Below are 28,000 nucleotides of genomic sequence, written 5' to 3'. Positions count from 1 at the left end.
AAATGAAAACGCAGCAAAGAGAGGGACTGGACAGCAGGATCCTGGAGGAGACGCTCTCTGGTTTATAAAGAGAATGGGCTCCGAGTGTGGTCGGGAGGCTGGTCTTGACAAGCCCCCAGAAAGAAGAGCGAATAGGAGTGAAGAGTCCACTCCGTGTTTGTGGAACGACTGCTGGTGTTTTTAAACGATGCTGATGAAGAGACAGGCAAGGACCTTTTCTATAAAAATAGGTACATCTGATAAAATGATCAACAGTGCGATGATTCACACGTAATAAAACCAATGGTAGCCCCAAAGGGGGCTTTAGAAAAAAGGGATCTAAAACCCGCCACTCCATAATCACCCTCAAGTCATAGCACCTCCACACCACTGCCTGTATCCTCTCCCCCCACCCCCGGGAAGCGAAAAAAATAAAGGGGCATCGAAGTAAAGAATAGCGTATCTGCTGTGCAAAGCTGTGCAAAAATCAGATTCGCAGCAAACCTCCTAGGGCTCTCCTGCCTTGATTTTCTCCTCAGGTGAATTTCAAGCAGCAGCCACGTACAGCGTCGGTTGTAATGTCTGCAGCCAGGCGTGGACGTGTCTGTTCGGTGATGTAACGGGCACATTTCCTTCCCAGCAGCAGTACACTGGGCATGATGCATGTATAATCCCAGCCCCAGTTCTCCCCCCTGAGTTCCCCGGACCTCCGCGAACCGCCCCCAGCACAGGTTGCATGACCAGTTGTGACCACCAGGGAGCAGGCCCTCAACACAGGAGCTGCCTGGCAGCGGTGACTTTGCAGCAGGGGACCTGGGGCGCCACACCATGGGACCGGAGGGGAGGGAGCCGGTTCTCGATTCCACCCGTGGCCGTGAGTTGTTTCTGGGGCACCATTTGCCTCCAATCTGGTTAACTGGAGACTTGGCGTGCGCATTCCTCACCCAGTGTGAGAGCAAAATTGCAGAACGCCCTCCCGCAAACCAGGACGCTTCCAGAGTGTAGGTGAGTGGGATTTGGCCCAATCTCCTTAGCAACGCCCCCGGTACTGAAAGCAGGGGAGGGACTACCGGAAGATGACTCCAGGGCGCGTCCCGCCCGGTCCCGCCCATCCCGCCACGCCAGCTACCTCTTCTTTAGCTCCGGAGCCGAGGCCAGCACCGCGGACCGGACCGGAAGACCTGAGCGTGAGTTTCAATCCGAGCTCCTAGTGGGTGGGCCGAGCCCCCGGCACACTGTGCGCCCCTGGGTGCTAGACGCATGCCCGAGAACCTTCCTTCAATCGGGGTGTCTGTCTCTTCTTACCGCCAGGTCTTAATTTCTTTTCTTTCGCTGGCCTGACGCTGTTACTATGTGTCTCAAAACACTTTTTCTCTGGGCTCTTGAATTTGTTAAGTCAAGAATATGATCAAGACTCGGTGTGTGCTCACCACTTAGGTCTAGAGTTGGTGTGAGTTCCCGAGAACATATTGCTCGGCTCCTGGTTTTTTGCGTTTGCTTTTCCTGTAAAGCTAGGGCTGCCCAGATTAGCGAAAGACGCCCCCTGTCTTCTCAGAGGTAATGAGCAGGATCCCGACTCTGGTACCTGACCTCTCTCCTGCCTTTCTCACTCCTGAACCCGAAGGCTGGGGTCGCACACCACATGCTCCAGGCTCCAGCTGGGGAATGGCTGTGAATTCACTGTCCTTGGAGCAATACTGAGAAAGAGGTGGTAAATTTTTTAAAAATCGGTATGGGGGGAATTTTACAGGAAATACAGGTCAAGCCAACTAGAAATTTCTTGGAGAACCAACAGAGCAGGAATAAAAGTCCAGAAAACAATGGAGAGCCCAGACCCTGGAGGCCTGGAAATCCAGAGTGAGGCAATCAGCTTTTGCCTTATGGGCAGTGGATGAAATTGGAGGGCTCTGGGGAGAGATGTGCGGAGGATGGCTTGAGAGAGAAGGAAGGGACACAAATGATGAAGCAGGGAAGCAGCAGACAGGGAGGAAGGCGGCCAGTGCAGCAGAGGGCTGTGGTATCTGTCTTAGTTCAGATTCTTCCCCAGAGCAGAGCCTGGGAGAAGGACTTGAGTGCCGGTAGTTTTTTTAGGAAGTGAGCCCAGAACTCAGAGTGAGGAAATGAGGAGGAGGAAACAAGGAAGGAGGGAAAGGCAGTGAAGGGCACATTGCTGAGCTGTTTTCCACTGGGGGCAGCTGGAGCTCAGTCCCTCTGAGGACCCTTGAGGACTCCAGGAGGCATCTCAGACAGCCACTGAAGTCAGAAGTGGGCCGAGCGGGCGTGGCACTGTCACCCGGAGAATCTGCTACCCGACCCGTGCCACTTGGGGAAGCTACAACAGGCAGCAAAAGGACAGAAACATTTTCTCAGTGCTCGCTGTGTGTATCCAGCCCAGGGTACACACGAGGCGTTTTTGCATGCATTCTCTTACTCTCAAAAACAACCCTCTAAGAGGTGTATGATGTTTTTTACAAATAGGGAAATGGAGGCTTAACTAATTTCTCCAAGAGCTGCTTTGAGGGGATAATGAGTTCAGTTTTAGGGGCAGCGCATTTGAAAAGAGCTCCAGAAAGCGCAGACTGCTGCCCAGAGGGGCAAACTCCCTGGTTAGACAGGATAAATCGGGAGGCGTGTGCAGCTCGCCTAGTGGAAGCTGTCAGAACAAATGCAGTTTCTGAAAGGCCGCCTGACCTTTTTGTCCAGAGAAGTGAAATACTAAGTCAGCTCCTGACATCACCTGGCACACTGATCTCCCGGGCCCTGCAGGAGGGGCCCCTCTCCACTCCACTCAGGTCTGGCTCCTCCCTGCCTCTTCTCTCCAGCCACCCTGTCACTTCTTTCTGTGGGACCGCCTTCTCCTGCAGCACGTGGGGTCTCAACTCCTATGAAGCTTTCAGCTTCAATGTCCCTGTCTCATATACATACGCCTTTCCTGTCACTGAGGCTACAGCGGTGTTCCAGTTGCTCGATGGCACATCACTGTTTGATTTCCATCATAAATGTTACTACAATAATTGCTGCATGTTATTGATCTGCTTGTCACCCTATTTATTTGTGGTCCTTCCCCTTCTAAAATACTTGATTCATGAAAGCAGGGACCCTGTTTTGTTCCTCACTGGCACACAGTGGGGACCCAAGAAGCGGGTGAATGCATCGGTCCTTTGTGTATTCCCTCGCTGCGACACCTGCTCTGACCCGCTGCGTCTTTGCCGTCCTCTGCAGTAGCCGACCGACCATGGCCACAACTCCCGCTGCTGCTTTCGAGGCCCTTATGAACGGAGTGACCAGCTGGGATCTCCCCCACAGTGCCGTCCCGTGTGAACTGCTTCTTACTGGAGAGGCCGCCTTCCCAGTGGTGGTGAATAGCAAGGGCCAGGTCCTCATTGCGGCATCCTCCTACGGCCGGGGCCGCCTGGTGGTGGTGGCCCACGAGGGCTACCTGCTGGAGGCCGGCTTGGCTCCGTTTCTTCTCAACGCAGTGGGCTGGCTCCGTCCCTGTCCTGGGGCTCCCGTTGGAGTGCACACCTCCCTGGGCCCACTAGTTAGCATCCTGCAGGGCTCTGGGGTTGACGCACAGGTTCAGCCAGAACCGGGAGACCCCGTGGGGGTATACTGCATCAATGCCTACAACGAAACCCTGACTGCAAAGCTGACCCAGTTCGTGAAATGTGGGGGAGGCTTACTCATCGGGGGCCAGGCCTGGTACTGGGCCAGTCAGCACGGTGGTGACAAGGTGCTGTCCTGGTTCCCCGGGAACCGGGTGACCAGTGTGGCTGGAGTGTTCTTCACCGACACCTATGGGGACAGAGGCCCTTGCAAAGTCTCTAAGAAGGTGCCCAAGATCCCACTCCTGGTCAGGTGAGTAATGTGTCCCTATGGCGAGTCTTCCCCAGTGAGCCCCTTGAAACCAGGACTGAGCTTCCGTTGCCTTCACCACAAAGTCTCCACTTACTCCCTAGAGATCAAGGATCACAATCGGTAACTTCCCCACATGCTTGCGGGCGCCCATGTAGCCACCCTGAGTGGAAAGCCCCGTGCACGCAGTGGGGTTCCCTGTCAGGTGTGCTGCTTTATTCCCAGGCCTGACGGGTGCGAGAGAGCAACCCGTATCTGTAGGCTGCCGAAATGCACGAACAAGTATAGGGTGACCATGCGGCCCAAGCCGCACAAGACATGGGTGGCCTGGAACACTAGTGCGAACCCACAGACAGCCTCCTGTTAGGGACAAAACCACTGGGGCAGCCGCATCTCGGAGGTGGACAGCCTCAGCCAAAAGCCACTGGAGCTGACTGACCCCATCACCTCTGAGGTCTAAGAGCCCCTGAGGGCCCACGCCCTCAGTTCAGATTCCTGCCTCCTTCACCCCCCTGGGGGTTTTCAGTGAGCTTTCCTGCCAACAAGTCCTAGTCAGAGGTCCCTGAACTGACCTAGCAGGTTTGCTAACTTCAAATTCCTGCTGACAGCTCAGGCACTCCTTCTGAGAGTTGCTCTGTCTGCCCCGGGGAGGGGCAGGCTCTGGCAACCAACAGGAGATCCTCTCCCTCGTCCCACCCCAAAAGGCGAGAGCTGCCTGGTGCATACACCTGAGGGGTCACTGCGTCACCTTTATATGCCAGATCAGGTCTGGAGGCACGTGCCACTTTAATGCCATGACACAGAATAGTCTGGAGAAAACACTTATCTCAGATCCATAGCTCATCAACTTTATACCCTGTGTACCCTACTAGGCCTAGAACATATTAATCTTAGGAGCTGCTCATCTAACAGTAAATACGTACTAGTAGCTTAGGCTTGTGCATCGCATGGAGATCCCGTGCCACCTCATTCACTTCTCGCCGCAGCCCCCTGCGGACTCCCAACTTGCAAGCAGCGCAGTTCTGTTTTCACACTGAAGATGCACACTGGCAGCGTCTCCAGGGAAAGACTGTGTGAAATGGGGCTAGATCCCGCAATCGCCCTTCCACCAAACCTGACCAAATGAATGAAAAACAGTAAGTAGGCAGCTGACCCTGGAGGTTTTGGTGCCGGTGCCTACGTCGCTGAGCACTGGCCAGTGGGGAGGCGGTGACTGATGTGTGATCCCGTATACAGCCTCTCCTGACACCGTCCCACCGCAGGTGCACAACTAAAAGGAAAAACTTGAAACCACCAGTCCAAGAATGGTCATCAATGCCTTCTCGTGGCTTAGGAGAATGAACGAATTGGGTGAGTGGGCCTTTAAGAAGAAACAGCCCTCTGGTGTGAAAGCAGCAGTGATTTCAGGATTTGGTGGAGGCAGAAGGGATGCTGAGTTTGTCCACTTCCAAGCACAGTGGGGGGTTGAACCCCTCAAATGCGTCCCATGGCTGAGTGGAGGGAACCAGTCCCCAGCAAGGGCAGTAGAGGCCCAGCTGGTCTCTGCCCCTCCAGCGACAAGAAAGAAGTGGAGAGAAGCAATATACAGACCTCAATACAGTTTGAGAAAGTGGACGGATGTGTGTGTAGAAAGAAACCGCTGCTGTGCGACTCACACATCGGAAAGAATCCGCCCACACTGTATCGGGACATGCAGCAGATCTGCCTGCCCCAGCAGTGCAAAACTCCATGCAGTGACCACGTACAAACGCTGTGGTTTTATAAGAGAGACAACGTTAGTATGGAAACACAACAGAATCGGTCAAACCGGGAAGAAAAAGGTGACCCAGTGAACAGGAGCAGAAGTCCGAGACTGCTTCGAGAAAGCTACGAAAGAGCTTTCTATAAAATATGTGAACTAAAGCGAGAGCCAGAATGAGGAGAAAAAGGAATTTCGGAGTAAAGAAACATTGAGGACCAAGCACCTCAGGTAAAGTCGGGTTGCCACCACAAGGAATAGACAAGGCCAGGGTGCGGTCTCGGTAACTGCAGCTCACTTCCCCCTGACTCTCTGATCGTTGCTGGCACTGCTATGACAGTGTATTACATGACATGCAGAAAGCCATCGCCTGTGTCACCTGTCTCCTCAGGCGCAGTCTGGTATGTTGCCTGAACATCGCCACCTGTCCCTTCCTGTCTTCCTCCATCCCTTCTCCTGCTCTTCCAGCTCGGAAGGAACATGCTTTTCCTCTCCCAGAGTGCAGTATTATTTGCACCTTCGTATCTGTTTAAAGCCTCTTCTGCACAAAATGTACCTGTTGACTGCCATATGCCCAGCTGTGGGCTTCATACAAAGACTCAGCAATTGACAGGAGATTTCTGGTGTGCGCACGACACGGGCTGTCCATCAAACAAACCCTGGGTTTGCTTCCTGACCTTGCCAGTTTCCAGCCAAGAACATGGGGTGAATGGCCTCACTTTTCTAAGTCTCATTGGTAAAGCAAGAATACTGCTTTTCAGGTTTATTATAATGATTGAGATAATCCCTATGTATAAATGCCTTGCATATATCAAACCTCCTTAAATAATAGCTACTTCTATGACATCGTTATCCAGACCTAAATAGTGTAAGTATGTGCTAAACAAGACTTAAGTATTGGTAAATAGACATGAGATCATTAACATCACCCTTGCCAGTGCAGAACTACCTGGCCTGCCCGTCCAGCTCTGGCTGCGATTCCACCCCACTCGACTCCACACGGGCCTCCTTTCCTTTCTGCGCCGCACACTCTTCCTGATGCCTCTGCACTGGATTCCGCAGCCCAATCTGGTCCTTTCTCCGATATCTCTACCTGGCTGACTAACTCAACCTCTACAACTCGGGGCTCACGTGGCGCATCCTATGCAGCCCATCCCGACCGCCTTGTTTAAAATTTCAGAACTGTGCCCGGCACCATCTTCAGCGTTTAGTTCAAGTGACTTACGGAATACTGGCAACACTGAGAGGAAGCTGAGGCACACTCGTAAGAGGCAGTACAGATCAGAGGGCCCATCTCCCCCGCTACGTGTTAACTCTGCGTACTTGCCCCCTCGAAGCCCCCTGCTGTCTGCGGCATGCCTCACTGTCTCCCCACCAGGCACAGAACTGGGGGCTGTTGGAACCAGACACACAAGATGGGGTCCTACCCCTGAGCAACTTTCTGATCTGGCAGCAGTGTTTTTAAAAGTTAAGTCTGAGACTGTTAGGAAACTTCCAGGTGAGTTTTACATATCACCTACACCTAAGGTGTTTGATGAGAATTCATTTTCAGAATGATGAATATTGGCTTGTAGGGCTGGATACCAAAAGTACCACACACTGGGGGGTCTTAAACAACAGAAATGTATCATTCCCCTCGTCGGGAGCTAGAACCCTGAGACCAAGGCATCGGCAGGGTTGGTACCCTGTGCCGGCGGCGAGGGTGAACCCTTCCTGGGCCTCTCCCGGCTTCTGGCAGTGTGTGGGCTGCCTTCAGCCTTCCTTGGCTTACAGACACATCACCCTGATCTCCGCCTTGTTCGCTGGTGCTCTCCCCGTGGGCTTTTTGGGCCCAAGTTTCCCCTTTGAAGAGGACACCTGGGGCCCGCCCTGCTGCAGTCTGACCTTGTCCTAACCTCGCCAATCACCTCTGCGGTGACCAAATATGCATTTCCAAATACGGTCACATTCGCAGGTACTAGGGGTGAGGACATTTTGATAAATATGCTTTACATCCTGTTTCTCTGTCTGGTTTTGTGTTTTTTATGGTTTTTGCTTTGTTTTGTTTTGGGTGTGTGTTTTGCAAAATCTGGCTAATTTAGTGCACAGTACATTAGAATCTGATTTTTTAAATTTGTTCACTAAGCATTTTGATTATCTAATTATTATCTTAATTAGCACATGGTATGCTCCCTAGGATTAACCATAACGTATTTAACCAGCCTCCTGTTGTTTGACATTTAGAGAATCTACTAATTGGCTTTTTAAGAGAGAAAAGACAGACAGACCCTGGAATACAAAACCTTACCTGAATTCATTACATTTTGAACATTTCTCAATAGAAAGTAGTAAATACTTCGTCAGATGTATGTGAGAATTTTTTTCGAAGAGGGGGGATTTGTATAAATCTTCAAGTGTAATATTAAACAGCTGACTTGGTGTGTGTCCCAGACCAGAGCTAGCACAAGGTGAGGGCAGTTTGCCGTCTCTCTGCAGCCCCCTTACCGGAAATTAGCCTGAGACAATGGGTCGGTAGGACCACTCTCTGTAGGAATAACGGACCGTTTCTTTTAGTTTAATTCATTCGTATGTCTCACCATTTGGAAAGATAGGAAATTCCAGCCAGACTAGCCCACACTCAGGTGATCGACATGGGAAGGACTCATCTGGAGGATGTGGACTGGGAGATACGCCGATAAGGCCTCTACCTCACTCTCCAGTATCCCATCAAATCTGTGACAACACGGATCGTAGGCAGATTGATGTTATCAGGAAGAATGAGGACACTGGAATGAACTATGTAATCTCTGTCCTCACACACAGTTTTCTGTCTTCATGAGCTCATTTCAGTGGTCCACTGACTGACTGTGTCCCCTTTGTTCCCCATGTCGCTTTCCAGGTGCGGGGAAGACCTCAGGCAGGACCAGCACCAGCTCCTGGAAGGGATTTCAGAGCTGGACATCAAAACGGGAGGAATCCCCTCGCAGCTGCTGGTGCATGGGGCGCTGGCCTTCCCCTTGGGGTTGGATGCCTCACTCGGCTGCTTCCTGGCCGCCGCCCGCTATGGCCGGGGCCGGGTGGTCCTGGCTGCCCACGAGGGCATGCTCTGCGCTCCCAAGATGGAGCCCTTTTTGCTCAATGCTGTGCGCTGGCTGGCCAGAGGCCAGACGGGCAAGGTAGGCGTGGACGAGAGTCTACAAAACCTGTGTGCCCTGCTGTCAGGACACGGCCTGGAGTGCAGTCTGGAGCCCCGGCCAGCGGGCGGCCTGGCCATCTACTGCTGTAAGGCTTACAGTGACACGCAGGCGAAGCAGCTGCAGGAGTTTGTGGCTGAGGGCGGCGGCTTGCTGATCGGGGGCCAGGCCTGGTGGTGGGCCTCCCAGAACCCGGGCCGCTCTGTGTTGGCTGGTTTCCCTGGTAACGTCATCCTCAACTGCTTTGGCCTCAGCATCCTACCTCACACTCTCAGCCCAGGCTGTTTCCCTGTGCCCACCCCCCAGATGCGGAGCTACCACTTCCGCAAGGCGCTGTCAGAATTCCAGGCCATCCTGAACCAGGGGAATGGGAACTTGGAAAAGAACTGGCTGGCAAAACTGGGAGCCGATGGGGCCGCCTTCCTGCAGATCCCTGCAGGGGACGTCCCTGCATACATGTCCATGCACCGACTCATACGGAAGATGCTGCAGTTGTCTGGCCTCCCCGCTGTGAGCCGGGAAAACCCCGTGGCCAGTGATTCCCATGAGGCCGCAGTGCTCTGCCTGGCCACCGAGCTGGCACGCTCTGGGACTGACTGCTCCAAGCTGGTGCAGGGGCTGGGGACTGGGACCTGCCCCTCCAGCCTGGACCCCTCAGAACACCCCATCACGGTGCACATCGATGGAAACAACCCAGGTAGGAAGTGAGGGGAGAGCACTGGGAGCTTTGCAGGTCCAGGAAAGGTGGGGTTAGCAGGTGCTGCGGCCCAGGCAGGCAGCTCCGTTGTTTATTAGCTACTTTTAGGAAGGCGGGTTGGGCTCCACTTGGGGTTTAGGAGGGATGAGAGCAAGAAGCATGGAGGAGTTAAGGTCTGCAGGGCAGGGGCCTCACCTGAGGGAGGGGCTGTGAGGCTCTGGGAGGGGGTGGGGAGAGAACTCAAGCCTCTCCTGTGGCTTTCCTCAGGCGACAGCGAGTACTGGGTGAGTACTGGCCTCTACGTCCTAAATGGACAAAACGCAGAAGTCTCACTGCCTGAAGCTGTGGCCTGTCCCGGCCTGAAGGTAAGGCCAGAACACCCACTGCCCGCCTCCGAAAGCCTCAGGGCTGCCTCACTGCCACCAGCTCCAGGCAGTGCTTCCAGGCCGGGGAAGGGAATGGTCTGCCCTTTTCACAGGCTACACAGGTGATGCAGCTAAATCTCAGGGGGCCTGAGGGGGTGGTGACAGCACCGGAGCTCTGACATCAGGTCCAGTACTCGGACCAAAGCCCGCGACTTCCCAGAGTGGTGGGCTTTGCCTCCTGACCGAAGAGGAGGCCCCGTTGCACATCCACAGACACACCCGTTTCTCCACAGCACACTGGCTCTGTTGTGGGTTTACCTCTTTCCCGTGACACCTGAAGGGTGTGCTTAATCCGGTCACTCATAAAAATAGTGCCTCTGTTCGGAGGGTCACTTCCTTCCACAGTCAGGGCCTCTTTTGTGCCAGGCTCCTTCCTGGGGCTCATGTGCACTAAACCTAAGGAAAGCAACCTAAGAAAACAAAGGGGAACTCAGCCCACCAGCCCTGGAGGGCAGACCTGGGCAGAGCACGAAGGCAGACTCATCCCCGTCCCCCACTGGGGCAGATCCCACCGCCTGAGGTCAAGCCTCCTGTCTGTGCGCACAGGGCAGACGGGACTCCTCAGGCTCATCCCCAGCATCACACTCAACGCGTGGGCTTAGGACCCGGTAGCAGAGCCTGGGGTGCTGCCTGGTACGAAGGCACAGGGGACCCCGGTCAGCGTCAGACTCAGGAGCTGTTCTACTCCCTGGAAAAGTGCTTCCATGTGCCTTTCAGACCATGGGACGTTTGGAGTGCTAAGATAGCCTAGGCTTCCACGCGTAGCTCAGAGAACAGGGAAGCTTGAGTGCATCCTTTTTTTAATTTATGTTTTATTTTTCTATCATGGTTTACACTCAGTATTGTTTTGCATTAGTTCAGGTGTACAGCACAGCGGTCAGACAATGGTATACTTTATACCTGGTGTTCTCCCCAGCCTCTCAGGTGCCCACCTGGCTCCGTGCACAGTCATTGCAATACCATCAACTGTGTTCCCTTTGCCGGGCTTTACATCCTCGTGGCCGCCCGCCACCTCCGATTTCACCCAGTCCCACCCCCTCGGCCCCTGTGGCAACCCTCAGTCTGTTCTGTGTATCCATGAGTCTGTTTCAATTTTGTTCATTATTTTGTTCTTTAGACGCCACACAAGGGTGACATCCTGTGGTATTTGTTGTACTCTGACCCATTTCACTTGGTTCCCTTCTCTCACTCCTGTTCTTCTTGATCTGGTTGTGGAGGACTGTGTGCTTCTGAGAATTCATCCATTTCTCCAGGTCGTCCAATTTGTTGGCATATAGCTGTTCACAACATTTTCTTATAATCATTTGTGGTGTCAGTTGTCATTTCTCCCCCATTTCTGATTTTATTTATTTGGGTCCTTTCTCTCTTATTTTTTCTTGATGAGTTTGGTCTTCAATTCTGACTGGTTCTTTTATTATTTTTATGTCCCTTCTTATGGTTACTATTTCTTTGTTGAAGTTCTCACTAAGTTCCTTGAGTGTCCTTATAATCGGTGTTCTGAAGTCTGTATCTGGTACATTGCTTGCCTTTATTTCATTTAGTTGTTTATTTTTTTTCCCCTGGAGATTTTTTCTTGTTCTTTTGTTTGGGCATGTTTCTTTATTTCCCCACTCTGGCTGCTTCTCTGTATTTATTTCTGTGTATTAGCTAGGTCTTCTGTATCTCCCAGTCTTAGTGGAGAGGTAGCCTTATGTAACAGGTGTCCTATGGGACTCAGTGGCACAGTCCCCCTGAACATTTGAATGGGTGCTCCAGGAATGACCTTGTGTGGGTTATGTGAGCTCTCCTATTATAGCTGAGTCTTGATTGCTGTTGGCCTGTCCTTGAGGGAGGTTGACCCTCAGGCTGGCTGAATGTGAAGACTGGCCCCAATCACAGTGTAAGAGCTGCTATGCAGGGGCTAACCCCATGAAGGAGAGTTCATCCTAACAGGGTCTGGTGCCTGCTGATATTTCCCATGGGGCACGCCACTTGGAGCTAATAGGGTCACATTCGGAGGTGTGTTAGTTCTGGAGCCTCTTGGGGGGACTCCAGTACAGGTCAATGTCAGACACTACCTGTGACCAGCCCTAGATACCTGTTAGGAGGTAAAGAGTGATCCCTAGTTTGTGGCTGCCTCTGCTGGGCCTGGATGCACATGGGAAAGGTCAAGCTACACACCAACGCATCTTTCCACTACTACCAAGCCTGGTGCACCTCAGAAAAAGGCCCAAGGCACTCTGAGATCCACCTCTGCCAGCTGGCTTCCTGTTTGGCTCAGTCACAGAAAGTGCCTCTGGTGGTGTGTGAGTTGCATAAGGTAGGTTCTCAGTGAATCACCAGGAGCGGGCAAATGGTCTTCACCAGGTTGATACAGATTCAAACTTGGCATCAGTGCTGGGCCTGAGCCCACTCAGCAAAAGTCTCAGGGTACACCAAGGCCAGCCACCACTGCTGGGGCCTGTGGAGCTTCATGGTGGGTCAGGGTTTCAGGGAGTTGTCAAGGTGAGGCCAGTAGAATTCATCAGGCTAAGCAGATTTGGCTGTGTGGAGGGAGGGGTCTACAGAGGAGCCATGGCGCCAGTTAGGGCACCCAGGGAAAAATGGCCGTCATCCCACAGCCACACAGCTCAGTTTCTCCCTGTGCCTCCCTAACAGCCCCTGAGTCCGCCTGGACTTCCTCGTGGGCCTTCCATAAAGACTGCACCTCAGACCCAGGGCGGCCGCAGCTGTCTGATCCCCACAGGGCGTGAGCTTGGCAGAACCTCTGGGAGTTGGGAGGATGGGGGTAGTGCTTTTCCTCAGGCTGACATCACTTGGAGGGGTGTGTTCAGCCCAGGAGAGATGGTGTCTGTGGGTGTCATGGAACTCAGCACAGGGTCTTTGGTGGCTGTCCCTGCAGCCCTCTCTCGAGAGGCACAATCCAGTCTCTCCCTGTATGATTCCAGTCTACCGTGAGCTGCAGTCTCTCCTGCGGGACCCAGCGGGTGCAAACAAAAGTGTGTGCACTAGCCACTTAAGAGGGCACCTGGGCATCTAGCAGTCTCCTGTCCCTCCCTGGTGGATGGAATCCCGTGTGATTTTCACAGCCAGATGTTACGTGGGCTCCATTTCCCAGCACAGTGCTCCGGGCTGGGGAGCCTGGCGTGGGGTTGAGACTGCGTATTCTTCAGAGGGTGAGATATGCTTTGTAACTGAGATGCCCTTTGAGATTCTCAACCACTGCACATGGCTGTGGGGCGAGCCCTTTTCCCGTCTCCACCCTCCACACCAGGCTCAATGTGAATTCTTCTGTAAATCCTTGTTTATAAGATTTCTGTTCTCTACTCTTTAGTTGTTCGTTCAGGTTGACTGTTCTATAAGTTAGATGTAATTCTAATTTAGTCCTGGGAGGAGGTGAGTATCACTTCCACCTAGTTGGCCACCATCTTGGAGCTCTTAGAGGTTTTCTAATACCCTTCATCTGCACAGCGCCACACACAACCCCATGCACACACCACGGGGACTTAGTTCCTCCCACACACGGTGGAATCACCTCTGCAGGTACAGATTGGCTGCCACACCGACGACTTGACCAAGGCCAGCAAGCTGTCTCGAGCCCCTGTGGTGACTCACCAGTGCCGTATGGACACGACCAAACAGTCGGTCTCTTGCCTCTGGGGTGGCCTTCTCTATGTCATCGTGCCTAAAGGCAGTGAACTGGGACCCATGTCTGTCACTGTTAAGAGGGCTGTGCCTGCCCCATACTACAAGCTGGGTAAGTGGACTGAATGCTGAGGAAAGGGGGGACGCTGAGGATGCTGCGGTATAGTTAGGGGCTGGTTGCTAAGGTGGAGAGGGATACGGACGGGTGGACAGGAGGAGGGAGAACTGTTTGAGGTTGAAGTAGAGGAAGGAGGAACTGAACACCCTGTGTCTGCAGACACTCCAGGGTAGAACCGAAGGAAGGGTCCAGAGGTCTGTCCTTCCCTCCTTCCCTTCATGGCTTGGACACCACGTGGTGACAGTTCAGTATTTCAGCATCCTCCTCCTGGGGTTCAAGTCGTGTTTTTCAGCCCAAGGGAAGTTGGGGAAGCGGATGACAGATCCATGATATTTACCCCCAGGTGAGACATCCCTGGAGGAGTGGAGGAGCTGTGTCCAAAAGAGTCCAGCCCCCTGGGGGGAGCTGGCAACGGACAACATCATCCTGACGGTGCCGACCGCCAACCTCCGGGCCCTGGAGGACCCCGAGCCCGTGCTCCGCCTCTGGGATGAGATGATGCAGGCTATAGCCCGGCTGGCAGCCCGGCCTTTCCCGTTTCCCCGCCCCGAGAGGATTGTTGCTGACGTGCAGATCTCCGCTGGTGGGTGCTGCAGGGAAGGGCTCCTAGTTGGGGGACACCCTTTATTATTTTGCCTTTTTTTAATGTCCAGGATGGGTAAGGCATAATTTTACCAATGAAGGTAAAAAGACATGAAATACAGGGGCCTTGATGGGACGCAAAGATGTGTACACGGCAGAAGGCAAATCATGTACCTCTACAAGTGGAGATTTCCCAGGACTGGTGGAACAATCTCAGAAAGACATGGCACCAGGAGCTCACAGATGGCAATGAGGGTTGTTTCGAGGAGAGGTGGAAAGAGAACTATTTCCTTCAAGCATAAGTGAGAGTTGGCCATGAAAAGAGGGAGGAAAGAGGTTTATGCACCGAGCGATTTAGAGGAAAGAAGGGAATCCAAATAAAAAAAAATAAGGCAATCTGGGTCCAACGTGGAAAAACCGTCTCTGGACCCGTTTTCTGCTCTTTAAAAAAGGACAGATTCTCTCGGCTAAATAGTACACATGCAGGCACCAGGGGTTTATACAGGAGAGACGACACTGTCCTAGCTGCGAGGATCCTAAATTCAGACTCAGGGCATGACGTCACGGCCTCGCACGCATAGGGAACACACACACACGGGAAGCACTGAACTGTGGCAAGAATGACTGTGCAGAGTGCATTCACATTCTTCAGGGCCAGCATGAGGAGGGCGCACAACTGCAGTGTGAGAGGCTGGGGGGACTCCAGTCTCTGACCAAGTTGGGAAAGCCACCTGCTTTCCAATGAGCACAGAAATGCAGGGGTTGTTGGCTGCAGCCAGGATGGTGCGGAAAAGTTACACAGTGGAGAGGAATGAAGGGAGATTGGTTTGGGTGCCCCCGCCCCCTGCCGCCATCGCTCACCTCTTCCTCTTGGGTTCGCAGGCTGGATGCATGCAGGGTACCCCATCATGTGCCACCTGGAGTCAGTGCAGGAGCTCATCAGTGAGACCAACATGAGGAGCACTGGTCTGTGGGGACCCATCCACGAGCTGGGCCACAACCAGCAGCGGCATGGGTGGGAGTTCCCCCCGCACACCACCGAGGCCACCTGCAACCTCTGGTCAGTCTATGTGCATGAGACGGTCCTGGGCATCCCCAGGGCTCGGGCCCACCCTGCTCTGAGCCCTCCACAGCGAGAGAATAGGATCAAAGAGCACCTGGCGAAGGGAGCCCCCCTGTGTAACTGGAACGTATGGACAGCTCTGGAAACGTATCTACAGGTACTGAGCCGAAACTCAGGGAGGTGGGGCCGTCAGAGCCCTCCATCCTGTGTCATCCTTCACCACCGCCACCAGCCTGGGCCCACGACATCCCCTAGACACGGGAGACTGGGCATAGGGTGGTGCTTCTCAGGTTATACATTTCTAGATGGAGATAGTAACACCTGACCCACTCACCTCCTGTGATTTTGTGATCATAAGAGGAAATGAAAAGGGTTATGAAAAAAGTAAGTAGAGAGAAATACAGCCTGTTGGTATTTTGGTCAGGAGCAGAAGTTCTGAGTTAGGCATCCCTGAGATTGACTCACAGCTCTTCCACTCACTGTTTGACCTTGGTGCCCTAGTAAGTGCTTCAGGAAGGGTCATTGCCCTGTTTGGCTTTGTTTTCCCTCACCTTTGTTTTATGGGTCAAGCGGGTGTTCTGTCCCTTCACAGTAACAGTGACGTGTCTATGGGACAACTGAAGAAGGCCTGCTAGGAGATCGGTCTGTTAGGGGGATTCTCAGACTTCCTGCACCCACAATGTCATTAGAACGAACAAATAACCAACTGACCCAATGGGAGAAGACCCTGAGCCGAGTCCACTTCCTGTGAAATACTAAGTACGAGTCCCCATCTCCTCCCCCAGTGCTGCGTAGAATGTTAAAGTTTCTGAGTGGTCGAAGCTGTTCCCCACATCAGATCTCCTGTGCCATCCCCCTCGCCCCACGGGCAGGAGCTGGGCGGCGCTCTTCTCACGGGGGCGCACAATACGTTCGGGAGTTTGAGCAGCCTGTCCCATATCATCCATTCAATGGGCGGGCCCAGAACCTAAAAGCAGAAGTTAGCTACGAGTCCCTCTTTTTGATTTTTTCTTCCACTCGTTTTCTACAGTGATTGTCAATGAAATAACTTTGCATTGAGTCGGTCCTGGGCTCTCACCGAGCCAGCACGACGGCTCGCAGGGGAAGCAGACCTGAGATGGTAGGAGGCTGCCACCCCCACCCACTCACTGTGGAGCCCTGAATATCATTTTGCAACAGCTGTGGAAACACTTATGTCTTGGAGTCCAAGCCCCGGCCTCAGGACAGGCAGACACCTGCTTCCTCTACCTGCCAGAGTCCTGCTCCCGTCACTCCTCCCGCTCTGGCCTTAGCCCAGGTCCTCATTACCCTTCCCTGCCTATTCCGCAACCTCCTAAGTTGAGCCAGCATCTTGCCTCTACCCCTGCAACCCATCTTCCAAAGCAGCCTTACTGTTCCCCGCTGAACGCTATCCAGGTGCTCTCCTTCCCGCGCAGGGTAAAGGCGAAGCCAGTTGGCAGAGTGCAGAGGCCCCTCATCGTTGGACTGTCACCAGCACCTCCAGCTCCACCTCCCAGGCTCCCCACCCCCTAATTACCCTGCAGTACATGAGCCGCCTCCCGCTGTGAGCACACTTCGCTGTTCCAGGCTTCTGGGCCTCCCCATGTTCCCTTCCTGCAGCTGAAACCTGCTTGAATACCTTGTCTATTATCTGTCAAATCACCTGTCAAAATTCTGCTCTACTGCCCTCTTCCCCCTATTATCATTTCAAATACAAGGGAGAACCCCCAAAACAGAATTTATTTATAAAGTGCTGTGTATTTATTCTTACATCTTCAGTTTAAACTTCAGTCCCCTTCCAAGCACTCTCCATTTGATGCAGCACACCTATCGAGATGTTTTTTTCCACTGCTCAACGCAGTTTTTGAAGTCCTCGATTTTGATGCCTTTTAGTGCTTCTGCTGTGTTTTGTCACCTCTTCCACAATCAGCAAAACATTTCCCTTTGAGGACTTTTTCATCCAGGGAAACAAACGGAACAAAAAGTTGCTCAGGGTGAGATCAGGTGAATAGGGAGGGTGGAGTCCAGGGGTCCTGCCGTTTGGGGGCAGGTGCGCTTATAAATCACCCATCATGGAATGGGCAAACCCAAGAGTCTTCAAAACAAATTCACTGAAGCTGAATGCAGCCTCTCACAACAACGCCAGCTGCTGCGCTGTTACAGATGTTCCTAGAACTCTCACCCAGTGGGGGGAGCCTGCACTGCAAGGGGCCCGCCCTCCAGAAGATAACTCCAGGTTCTTGGGGGTCCCCCCTCATATATATGACATGAGGGTTTCTCACTCAGGCCCAAACCTGTCTGGTGCCTGGGAAAACTTAGGATCTGGGGGGCCTAACTTTTTAACTTAAATATAATAATAACTGTCATTTATTGAGTTTTTACCTCTATTAAGATATTAGGTTCCCATGAAGCCCCCACTAGCTTCAGGGGGTACAGGTGCTGTGGCTAAGAGGTGGGATGAGCCAACGACGGTATTTATGTGCAGGGGTCGGTGGGGGCAGGGGACAAAGTATGGGAGTGGGGCAACCGAGCATGTAAGGGGCAGTTACCACTGTGAACAAAACATTCTCACCAGCAAGCACGCTGCCGTTACTTTTGGAAGTGTGGCGCCTCATCCTGCCCCTTCGTTCTCTCCCCAGCTCCAGGAGGCCTTCGGGTGGGAGCCGTTCACCCAGCTCTTTGCTGAGTACCAGACCCTCTCTGGCGTCCCCAAAGACAACACTGGCAAGATGAATCTGTGGGTGAAGAAGTTCTCCGAAAAAGTGCAGAAGAATCTGGCTCCCTTCTTTGAGGCCTGGGGCTGGCCGGTGCAGAAGGAAGTGGCTGCCAGCCTGGCCTGTCTGCCTGGGTGGGAGGCAGACCCCATGCGGGGCCACGTGCACACTGAGCGGTAAACACGAGGAGGCGGCAGCTCACACCCGGGGCTGGCCTCGGTGCTCGAGCCCAAATCTGCTTTCTCGCTGTCTTCAGGGAGGCGGTGACGGTCACGGACACGAGGAATCCGACTTTCTCAGGAAAACACCCCAGTGCTTCTCGGCAGTTTCTCTGCATATCCAGGAGTGCCCTCTCCAGGGGCCTTGCTTCCCGCCCTGGATGCTCCTCCGGAGGAGGCTCGACTCTCTGGTGGAGCAGAGTGGCTCCCCAGAGAGAGAGCTGACCTAGGGAGCATCTTAGAACTTCTGAGTCCCACCGGCATTTCCCTCAATTCTAGGATAATTTCCTTCTACTTCACTAGTGTGCTTTGCCAGGTGCCTGTCACATGAAAGGCGCTCAGGAAATATTTGTGAGTTGAATGAACAGTAGTGACACCTCCTATGTAATGAGCAGTGGCTGTGGCCCAGGCATTGGGTGGGGCAGCTTCTGTGGGTTATGAAATCTTTGCAAGAGCTCTGATTCAGATACTATTATTCCCATCTCGTAGATGAACACACACACTGAGGGATATGAAATAACTTCTGAAGTCGCAAACCTAATGAGAGGAAGCATCGGGCTTGGCTGAAACCCATAGCTTATCCTCCATGAATAACTTACAATTTAAACAAAAATTCACCTAGAAAATGGAAGAAAGGAAGTTCGACAAAGTTCTACTTATCCCATATTCGCTATTGAATTTTTATTAAACATCAAATGTAACCTCCAAAAAGGTATCGGAATCTAGTTTCCTCTTTGTCTCCACATGTCATTAGCCTTTGGGTAGAGAAGGGATTTGAACGCAGGCAGTTGTACTTCAGAGCTGGTATCTTTAACCATGATGTCAGGGAGGGTACATGGATAAATGATGCTGAGGGTAACCGGTTGTCATAGAGACAAAGACAAAATCTGACTTTCCCCCACTCTCTGCAGAGGAAGCTGGAGCCCTTCTCTCTCACAGAGACTGCCATGGCCCTGCCACTGGTCTCTAAGTTCGCAGTCTCCGTAACTGTGACCCCGTCCGACTACTGTTGAATGCGTGAAAACAACTTTGCTGCCAGTGGTAGGGATGATCTATGATTTCTGAGATGTACTAAGTCTAGAGAAATTATTCTAAGAAAGTTATCCATGGAAATGGAGAGTATTGTGCCAAGTGAAATAAGCCAGTCAATGGAAGAAAAACACCATATGATCTCACCTATAACAAGAACCTAATGAACAAAACCAAACTAATGAGCACGACAGAACCAGCGGCATGGAGACAAGGAACAGGCTGGCGGCGGCCAGAGGGGAGGCGGGAGGGGGATAAGGGTGGAAAGAAGGGGAAGGGACTAGTGAAAGTACTCATATCAATGACCCACCGACAACATGGCGGGGACTGACTGGGAGTTGGGGGCTAAACTGGGTGGAGGAGAGCAAAGGGGGGGAAATTGGGACAACTGTAATAGAACAATAAATGATATAAACTTCTGGGAATAAAACACAATAGAACGAATACTGCATCTAGCTTGTCTGGCTCTGGAACTGGTTCTTACAGCTCCCTCGGACTCCGTTTTCGCCCTGTCACTCCACGTATAGGATACGGGTTTGGGGGTTTTTGGTGTGGAATTTTTTTTTTTGTCCTTTGTCTTTGTGGCCTCCCATCAGCTACTGTATTGCTTTGGCAAAAGCCTGCCAGTTCCCCTTTGCCAGTTCCCCTTTGCCATCACCACCCTCAGCACAAAGTCCACATGGTTTGGAAGGCAGGGCACAGGGTCTGAGTGGGGCTCATCTGATCCTCTGCACCTTCTGACCTTGACTGGTCCAAGCAGGAGGGAAGTTGCAGGAGCTGAGCTGATAAAGGGCCTGCTGCTTCCCTCCATAGCACGTACTGGGAAGCACACGCTCTCTCTGCAGCTGGAGGATCAGAGGAAAGTGTGGCTGGACTGCCAGGTGCTGTCAATCAGTGAGCCTGGGTGCGGGAAACCTGGGTTCATTACTCAACTTTCCCATGTGCTGGAAAGGGGTGCAATAAATAAAAATTTAAAGGTGCAATTGTATCGGTTATAGCTTTAAAAAGGAAAAAATTCTTTTAAAGTTTTTAAGGAGCCTGTTAGAGTGGGACCAGGAGTAGGGGAGCTGAAGAGGGAAGAGGGTTTGGGCAAACTGCTATATTTCTTATATGCTCTTCACCAGTTTTTCAGCATTTCATTTTTTACTCTGAAGGATTCTGCCACATCTTCTGCCATAATTTTTCAACAAAATAAACTGAACTACCGCCACATCTTCAATCCCCGACGAGTGAACAGCTCTTCCACGGCTGGGCCTGTGTGTTTTCCAGACTCGCCCCGGGCCGCTGTCTGCCTTGCCCCTCTCCTCCAGCCGTGGTGCTGTGTTGCACACGGGACACGGATGCTAATGCCCCCTTGCTCACAGACCGCTCCGTGCCCCTGGAGCCACTGCCCCCGCCTGACCTTCCCTCCACATCACAGGGAAGAACTCCCGGTGCGGGGCTTCCTCCCTGGTGAACAACCAAAGACAATGACAGTGGACCTGAACACATGTCCTTGTTGATAATTACAGTCTCAGATGTGCAGAACCATAATATGTAATTTATATATGCCACGGGAAATCAGAACACTTTTTTCCCCCTATTAAGTATTCAATGACCTTCAGGCTGACCTTACACTGGAATGGTCTGCAATCTTTTTGATATGCGAATAGTTTTATCCATTAGCTAAATATCAGTAAAATGATCAGCACTGTTTGTTGCTGCATGTAACAAACTAAAGTCCTGTCCTGTGGGGGAGGGGCACCACGTGCAGGTGCCATTTGGGCCCCACAGAAGATACCAAATCTAAGGGCCAGGAGGGGGCGCTGTCCAGCCCTTGCTGCTCTCCCTGGCAGGGCTTCAAGTCAGGCCTTTCCCAGCTTACACACAGGCACTCCATGGCCCAGCGGGGATTATGGGGGAAGGGATGGTACTCCTCAGGACAAAGTGGGATTCCTGCATCAGTCTTTTTAAGGTTTTCTTCTCATTTTTCAGGTCTTAACCTAAAGGCCATTTCCTCTGGCCTATCCCCATGCCTCACACTCGCATGAATTTCCCTAACATATCCATCGTCACATTTGTAATGGTTTACTCAGTGTCTTCTTTCCCACTACACGCGCACTTCGTGAGGGCAGGGACCCGGTCTGTCTGATTTACAGCTGGTGGTTTAGCCCCAAGGCCACCCACGGGTTTGGCTGTGGGTGTTTACTGAACTCACAGATCCTACTAAGACTGCATAATACGGGAAAAGACTAGCTGAGGGTTACCAACTGCTGCACCTGTTTGCTGTCTTTCAAAGGCCTCTGTTACTTATTCCTACTCAGGAAAACGCTTCATTATTCCAGAAACTTCAGGGTGATTATAACCATTCTATTTTTGTCATCTGAACACAGGCTACCCAAGTGAGGTAAATTTTCTATTAACTCTCTTTTTCCCCATTTCCAGGTAGCTAGCTCAGAGAACACCACAAGCTATTTGCAGGAGTTTCTTCTGCACTTCTGGGAAACAATCAATTACTTAACCAAACTTCCAGGCCCTGAAATTTCTTGGGCCCTGTTTGTACTATATCTCTCTGTCAATTTCTCTCTTCTAATAATTAACAGTCCCACCCAAAGTTAACTCTCACAGAGATGCCTTTCCTTCCAATCAACGTTATTTTCAGCCTCTAGGACACTTCATTTACCATCTTCAGCCTCCTTGGCTGTCTTCACCAGAAACCTGCACTCTCTGAGCGTCGCTAAGACAAAAGTCCGCTGTGCTCGCTGGAGATCAAAGGTGCCCGCAGGCGTGCCTCCTGCTGTCTGTCTCTACCGTACCGCACTCGCGGTCCGAGAGGCCTTAGACGGGTACCAGGGTTCTATAGGAAGGCAGCTGCTTCTCCACCTCCTCACAAGAGGTCGTGATTTCCCACCGTTTCAGGATGCTCTTTTCCTGCCCTTGTCCCGGTCACCAGTTGTTTGGTACTGTGCTGACGAAGCTTCCATCACCTTCTCTTACAGGCCTGCAGTGCTTCCCGGGTATGCAGGAAGGTAGTTTGTGCCCACATTCAACTTACAAAAGAGCCTACTGTTGTGTACTCCTAACTCTGCGGGTGACTCACCTTTTGTTCAGGAAAGCAGTGGAAAAAATAAACTTTATTCATAAAAACTAGAGGTATCACCTAAAGATGAGGAAAGGAGGAAGCACTATTAAAAAATGTTAGGTTTAGCCATGGCTAGTGCAGCTCAGTGGATTGAGTGCCGGGCTCTGAACCAATGGGTCACCAGTTTGGTTCCCAGTCAGGGCCCATGCCTGGGTTGTAGGCCAGGTCCCCAGTGGGGGGGCCTTTGAGAGGCAACCACACATTGATTTGATGTTTCTCTCCCCCTCTTTTGCCTTCCCTTCCCCTCTTTCTAAAAATAAATAAATAAAATTTTTAAAAATTAAATATTAAGTTGAGATAGGGAAATAGGGGGGTGAGAAAACAGTTAGAATTGACATCCCAAAGCACCCGTCCAGCCGGAGGCCCACAGAACAGAGAAGCCGAGGGTGTGGGCAACACCCACAGATGCAGAGAGAGGAGTTTTTGCCTTGGGGGGTGCCCAGGACCCAACCTGAAGGCACAGTCTCCTGGTCACAGCCGCAGGTGGCCAGTGCCCCACACCAAGGGGATGACACTCAAAGCCAACACCCAGTTAGAAAACCACTACTTCAAAATAGATTTTTTTTGCTAGTCTTCCAACAAATTTATCAAAGCTGCTTGGATTTGCCTTTCACAGAGAATAACCTGAAAAAAGCCAATCCTTTTTACTGAGGATCACAGGTGAAAGGGACAATTAAACAAACCAAAAAAAAAAACACTCTACCACTTTACCTCCGCTTCTGTCTTGTTCCCGGTCCCTTAATGGCCGGAAGAAAACTCTGGCGGTGAACTAATGAATGAACTTAGCGCATATTCGGAAACTCAAATGCAGCACAGCTGGCCCAAGAAGAAGGGACCCGTGCAAGGACACTCACAGCGATTAAAAACAAATTGTAGCGCTTCAGCGTGGCCTTCAGAGCTCTCCCGGGCCTGCAGAGACTGGAGCCCAGGGTGCTGTGTGCACCAATGAGAGAAATACAAGCTGGACCCATAAGACGGGAACCCCTCACAAAGGACGCCGTCTTCAATGTGGGCCTCGCAGGCTCCTCTCGGGCCCATTTCTATCTTAAATGAACCTTAGACACTGTCCATCTGTGGACACCATGTTGTTCGTTGTCTCCCCCTTGTGGCCACTGAGAAAACCTTACAGCTCCTCACCATCAACTGTTTCCAAAATGGTGCAGAAAGAATTGATTTTTTTTTTCTGAGATCACAGTTTCTATAAGCCATTTAAGGCAAAAGCTGCTTATAATATCATTATCTTGGAAAGTTATGGCAAACCAAAGACAAAAATCTCTATTCCTAAGAATATTGCTCAATCATGGAGATCTAGTAGTGCTCTCAGCTCTGGGTCAACTCCCAGAACTTTGTGTTTCCTGAATCAATAAATTGCTTCCTTTTGCATCAACCAGTTTGAGTTGAGTTTCTATCACTTGTCATCAGAAAAGTCCAACTAACACATTTTAACTTTTAATTTTTTAATTTAATTTTCTATTTATTTATACTTAGGAACAAAACCAGTGATCACATTCCAGGGTATTATTTTGCATATGAATATCATTATTGCTTTCTAGAGTTATACTTTTAACACAGAAGCATAAATTAAAAAAATTAAAAACATTTATATAGATATAGAATTAGTACTACCCATTTATAATGGGCATCCTTATATTTCCCTCAATAATTCGGGCAAAAAAAGGTGCACATTATACATGTCAAAATACCATAATACTTCTCATCACACTTGCAGTTAATACCTGTTTACTGTTCTCTTCCCTCACTAGGCTGTATGTTTCGTGAAGGCAGGGCTGATGTCTGCATTTCTCAGAGCTTTATCTCTAACTCGGGTCCTAGCGCCTGGCACATCAAAGATTTCCATAGGCATTCGAGTACTCTATAAGGATATACAGGACTGATTACAGATCCCCCACCTCCTATCCCCACTGAATAACCGATAGAGGCCTATGATACTTAATGAAATTCAAAGAAATTCTCCCATCAATCTAGAAGGTACTTTCAGTATGACTTTAATCTTTCCTCCATCTTTCCTGCCTTATGATTGGCTGCATGAAAATTGTGGTCATATTGGTGGTGGGACTGGATGAAAGGGAACTTTCCTAAGGTTTCCCCCCTACCCCTTTTCTATAGTAAAGAACCAGTACTTATGAGAATGTTTTCAGCAAATACTTTTGTGGGGACAATGATGGAAACTTTCAAAGGCAGTCATCAGCTTTGAGTTACATTTTTTAGGCATTGACATTTTTCGGGCTCTGTCTTCCCTTCTTCTCGCACCTGTGTCTTTTCTCACCTTACCTGAACTTCAGCCAGCATTAATTTCTGAGGGGTTTTTCTTTTCTCTCGAGGATCACTTCCCCCACCCCTGCTGTATGTCATCATATTTCAGACCAAGGGCATTCCTCTAACTCAGCATGGTCCCCAAATCTCTTTATGTCATCAACCAAAATAGCTCCGTCCTTCCCCGTCTGTCCTCAAGATGGCATGCTAAGCCCGGGCTCCAGCCTCTTCAACCCTCAGATGTAAGGTACTAGAAAGACACGATCTTTTGTAAAACTCTCACATGGTTGGAAATCCAGAAGGCAGGCTCCCCCTAAAACATCCAGGGAGATGGGTGTTTTAGAAGCACCTGCCGGATGCAAAGGGCTTGCAGAGCAGCAGTGGCCCTGGGAGCTTCCAGGTCCTGGGGAAGCTGACGGTGGGAACAGCTAAAACTCAGGAATGCAAAATGCAACTCCCATGTATCTAATATCTTCACCAAGTGCACAGATTAGGTTACAAGAGAGAAATTTTATGGCCGTGCAGAAAAATAACTTGAAAAGTCAAGACCCAGTCGTAACTAAACATTTGCAGCACAGAAAAGCAGAAACAAATGTCCTATAACAAATGGTACATCTACCAGAAACCTTCGGCAAGCATTACACTTGGTAGGAAAAAATCAGAAGCATTCACAGTAAGTTCAAGAACACGAGAAGGATCCTCGGAGGTCCTTATTAATGCGATGCAACAAGAAAAATAAGCAAACTGAAAAGGAAGAGAAAATACTAATTATTTTGGGATCCTGTATATTTGGGCGGGAGCCGTAGTCTTAGCTGATGAATTGGATGTGACAGTCACAGGGAAACAGAGACGAAGGATGATACCGCGGCTCTTGGCTGGAACCGTCAGAGTTTTTCCCACTTTAGCTGAGACAGTGGGCATGAGAGTGTGAGAGGAGGGGAGAATATCAAAGAGTTTCATACAAGTCTACACTGCAGCGGTTCCGAGCACAAATCAAGAGGAGATATTAGACAGGCAGTTTGACAGAGGAGTCTAGACTTCAGGGGAGAGCCCAGGTCTGACCATGGAAAGGAGGAACTTTTCAGAAGAGAGTTGGCATTCTTAGTTTCGGCAGTGTCGAACGCAGTAGGAAGCAGCACATTGAGAACGCTGCAGGCCAGCAGCCTGGAGAAATCAAATGGGATTGGGGAGGACCAGCCCGAGAGAGAAGGGAAAGCCCAAATTCACCCCAGTGTCACAGAGCGGTGTGGAGAAAACAGTTAAAAGCAGAGGCCTTGGGAGATGACAGCATTCCCAGGGCGCCAAGTATGCACGAAGAAGTCCCAGGAGTGAGGACTGAGGGAACCTTAGGGACCCGTGCTAGTGGAGGCTGTGGGTGATCTCATCAGGGTGGGTGAGGCCTAGTGGGGAACCCACCTGGGGCAGGTTGAGGAGAACGGGGCAGGAGGGATTCGGGATTCAGGACAACTCAGATTCAAAATGCTGGCAATGTGTTTTTCTTGGTAAGGAAGCCAAGAAGCAGGTACTTGAAGCGTTAAAGGGCCTAGGGAACAGTTCATTCTGTAAAACAATGAAATACTGGAGACTATTTACACAGTAGTGAAGAATCCAGGATGGAGGGAGAAACTGTGGGCAGGAAAAGTGAAAGAAGGACATTATATTTAGCTTTACGTGAAAACGCAGAGTAGTTTTCAAGTAAAGAGAAAGAGATTAGCCAGGGTATGATCCATACCTCAGCCAGACAAACTGAGTTTCTATCGACTCAATTAGCTTTTATTATGCGCTTTTCACTTAAGAGACTAATGTGTACACAGTATTTTTCTTTTAATGAACTATAGTTAGCTCAGAGATTATTTTTATAATAGTAAGATATTTAGGGGAGGTGGGTTCCCAAATAATAGCACCTTACTTCTCAACATATCTTTGGGGATCTAGGATGAACCTATATTGACAACAAACTTATTCACATTTAAAACCTGCGTGTGAAGAGTGAAAATGTGGCTACACTCGACAGACTATCTGCTCTCAACTCACTTAGTTCTGTTGAATTTTCAACAGACGCAGGGGACTTCGTTTCTTTGTTTCTTTCTCTTTTTTGCCACTCAGCATTGGGATCCTGATTCTGTTTGGGGCCCTGCACCAATATTCTGAGTGTGAGTAGGAAATGAGGTCCTTCTTCACAGCACACCAGCTAAAAATGCCAAGCACACATATTTCTTACTCTCACCCCCGTGGCTAGAGAGGAGTCAGCCGAGTCCACTGGGGGCTGAGTCCCAAGCAGATGACAAGAAGAGTGTCAAGTGTGGAATTAATTCTGTTGGTGGCATCCAATGACCAGTAGCCACAGCCGCCACAACCTAACCAAGTTCCTCTGGTGGCATAATTGTTGCTGTACAGACAAACCTCATTTGATTGTGCTGCACTTTATTCTGCTTTGCAGAGACTGCATTTTTTACACATTGAAGGGCTGTGGCAACCCTGCACTGAACAAGTCTATCGGTGCTGTTTTCCAACTGCATTTGCTCACCTTGCGTCTCGGGGTCACATTTTGGTAATCCTTGCAATCTTTCCAGTTTTTTATCATTACTATATTTGTTTTGGGGATGTGTGATCAGTTACCTTTGGGGTGCCGTGAACCGTGCCCATATGAGACAGCAAAGTTAATCAATATTGAGTGTGTTCTGACTGCTCCAGGGACCAGCTGTTCCCTTATATCTATCCATCCATCCATCCATCCATCCATCTCTCCTCCCACCCCCCTTGTGCCTCCCTAGTCCCAGAGACACAACAGTATTGAAATTAGACCAATTAGCAACCCTACAAGGCCTCCCAGTGTTCAAGTGTAAAGAAGAGTCACACGTCTCTCACTTTAAATCAAAAGCTAGAAATGAGTAGGCTTACTGAGGAAGGCGTGCCAAAAGCTGAGACAGGCTGAAAGCTACACCTCCTGCATCAAACAATTAGTCAAGTTGTTAATACAAAGAAAAAGGCCTTGATGGAAGTTAAAAATGCTACTCCAGTGAACACACAAATGATAAGAAAGCAGAACAGCCTTATTGCTGGTGTGGAGAAAGGCTTAGTGGTCTGGATAGAAGATCAAACCAGCCACAACATTCCCTTAAGCCAAAACCTAGTCCAGAGCAAGGCCCTAAGTCTCTTCAATTCTGTGAAGGCTGAGAGGTGAGGGAGCTGCAGAAGAAAAGTCTGAAGCATAAGTGGGCTCGTGAGGGTTGGGGAAAGAAGCCATCTCCATAACATAGGAGTACACGATGCAGTAGCAAGAGCTGATAAAGAGGCCATGGCAAGTGATCCAGAAGACCTAGCCAAGAAAATTAATGAAGGTGGCTGCACTAAACAGACTTTCAATGTAAAGGAAACAGTTTTATTCAG

General features: G+C 50.6%; 1 protein-coding gene across 1 annotated transcript; it reads left to right on the top strand.

The window, feature by feature from the left end:
* Nucleotides 1-824: 824 nt before the first annotated feature.
* On the top strand, nt 825-19,678 carry TCAF2 (TRPM8 channel associated factor 2). Its single transcript, XM_024564565.3, has 8 exons — nt 825-1,166; nt 3,202-3,837; nt 8,451-9,442; nt 9,710-9,807; nt 13,390-13,603; nt 13,953-14,192; nt 15,074-15,411; nt 17,894-19,678. Exons 2-8 carry the CDS (start codon nt 3,215-3,217, stop codon nt 18,146-18,148), a joined length of 2,760 nt encoding a protein of 919 aa, XP_024420333.2. The 5' UTR covers nt 825-1,166; nt 3,202-3,214; the 3' UTR covers nt 18,149-19,678.
* Nucleotides 19,679-28,000: the final 8,322 nt, after the last annotated feature.

Source organism: Desmodus rotundus, chromosome 6, assembly GCF_022682495.2.
Source record: "Desmodus rotundus isolate HL8 chromosome 6, HLdesRot8A.1, whole genome shotgun sequence".
In the NCBI taxonomy this organism is placed as follows: Eukaryota; Metazoa; Chordata; class Mammalia; order Chiroptera; family Phyllostomidae; genus Desmodus; species Desmodus rotundus.
The sequence above is the reverse complement of the archived record's forward strand: the minus strand, read 5'-3'. Positions and strand labels throughout refer to the sequence as shown.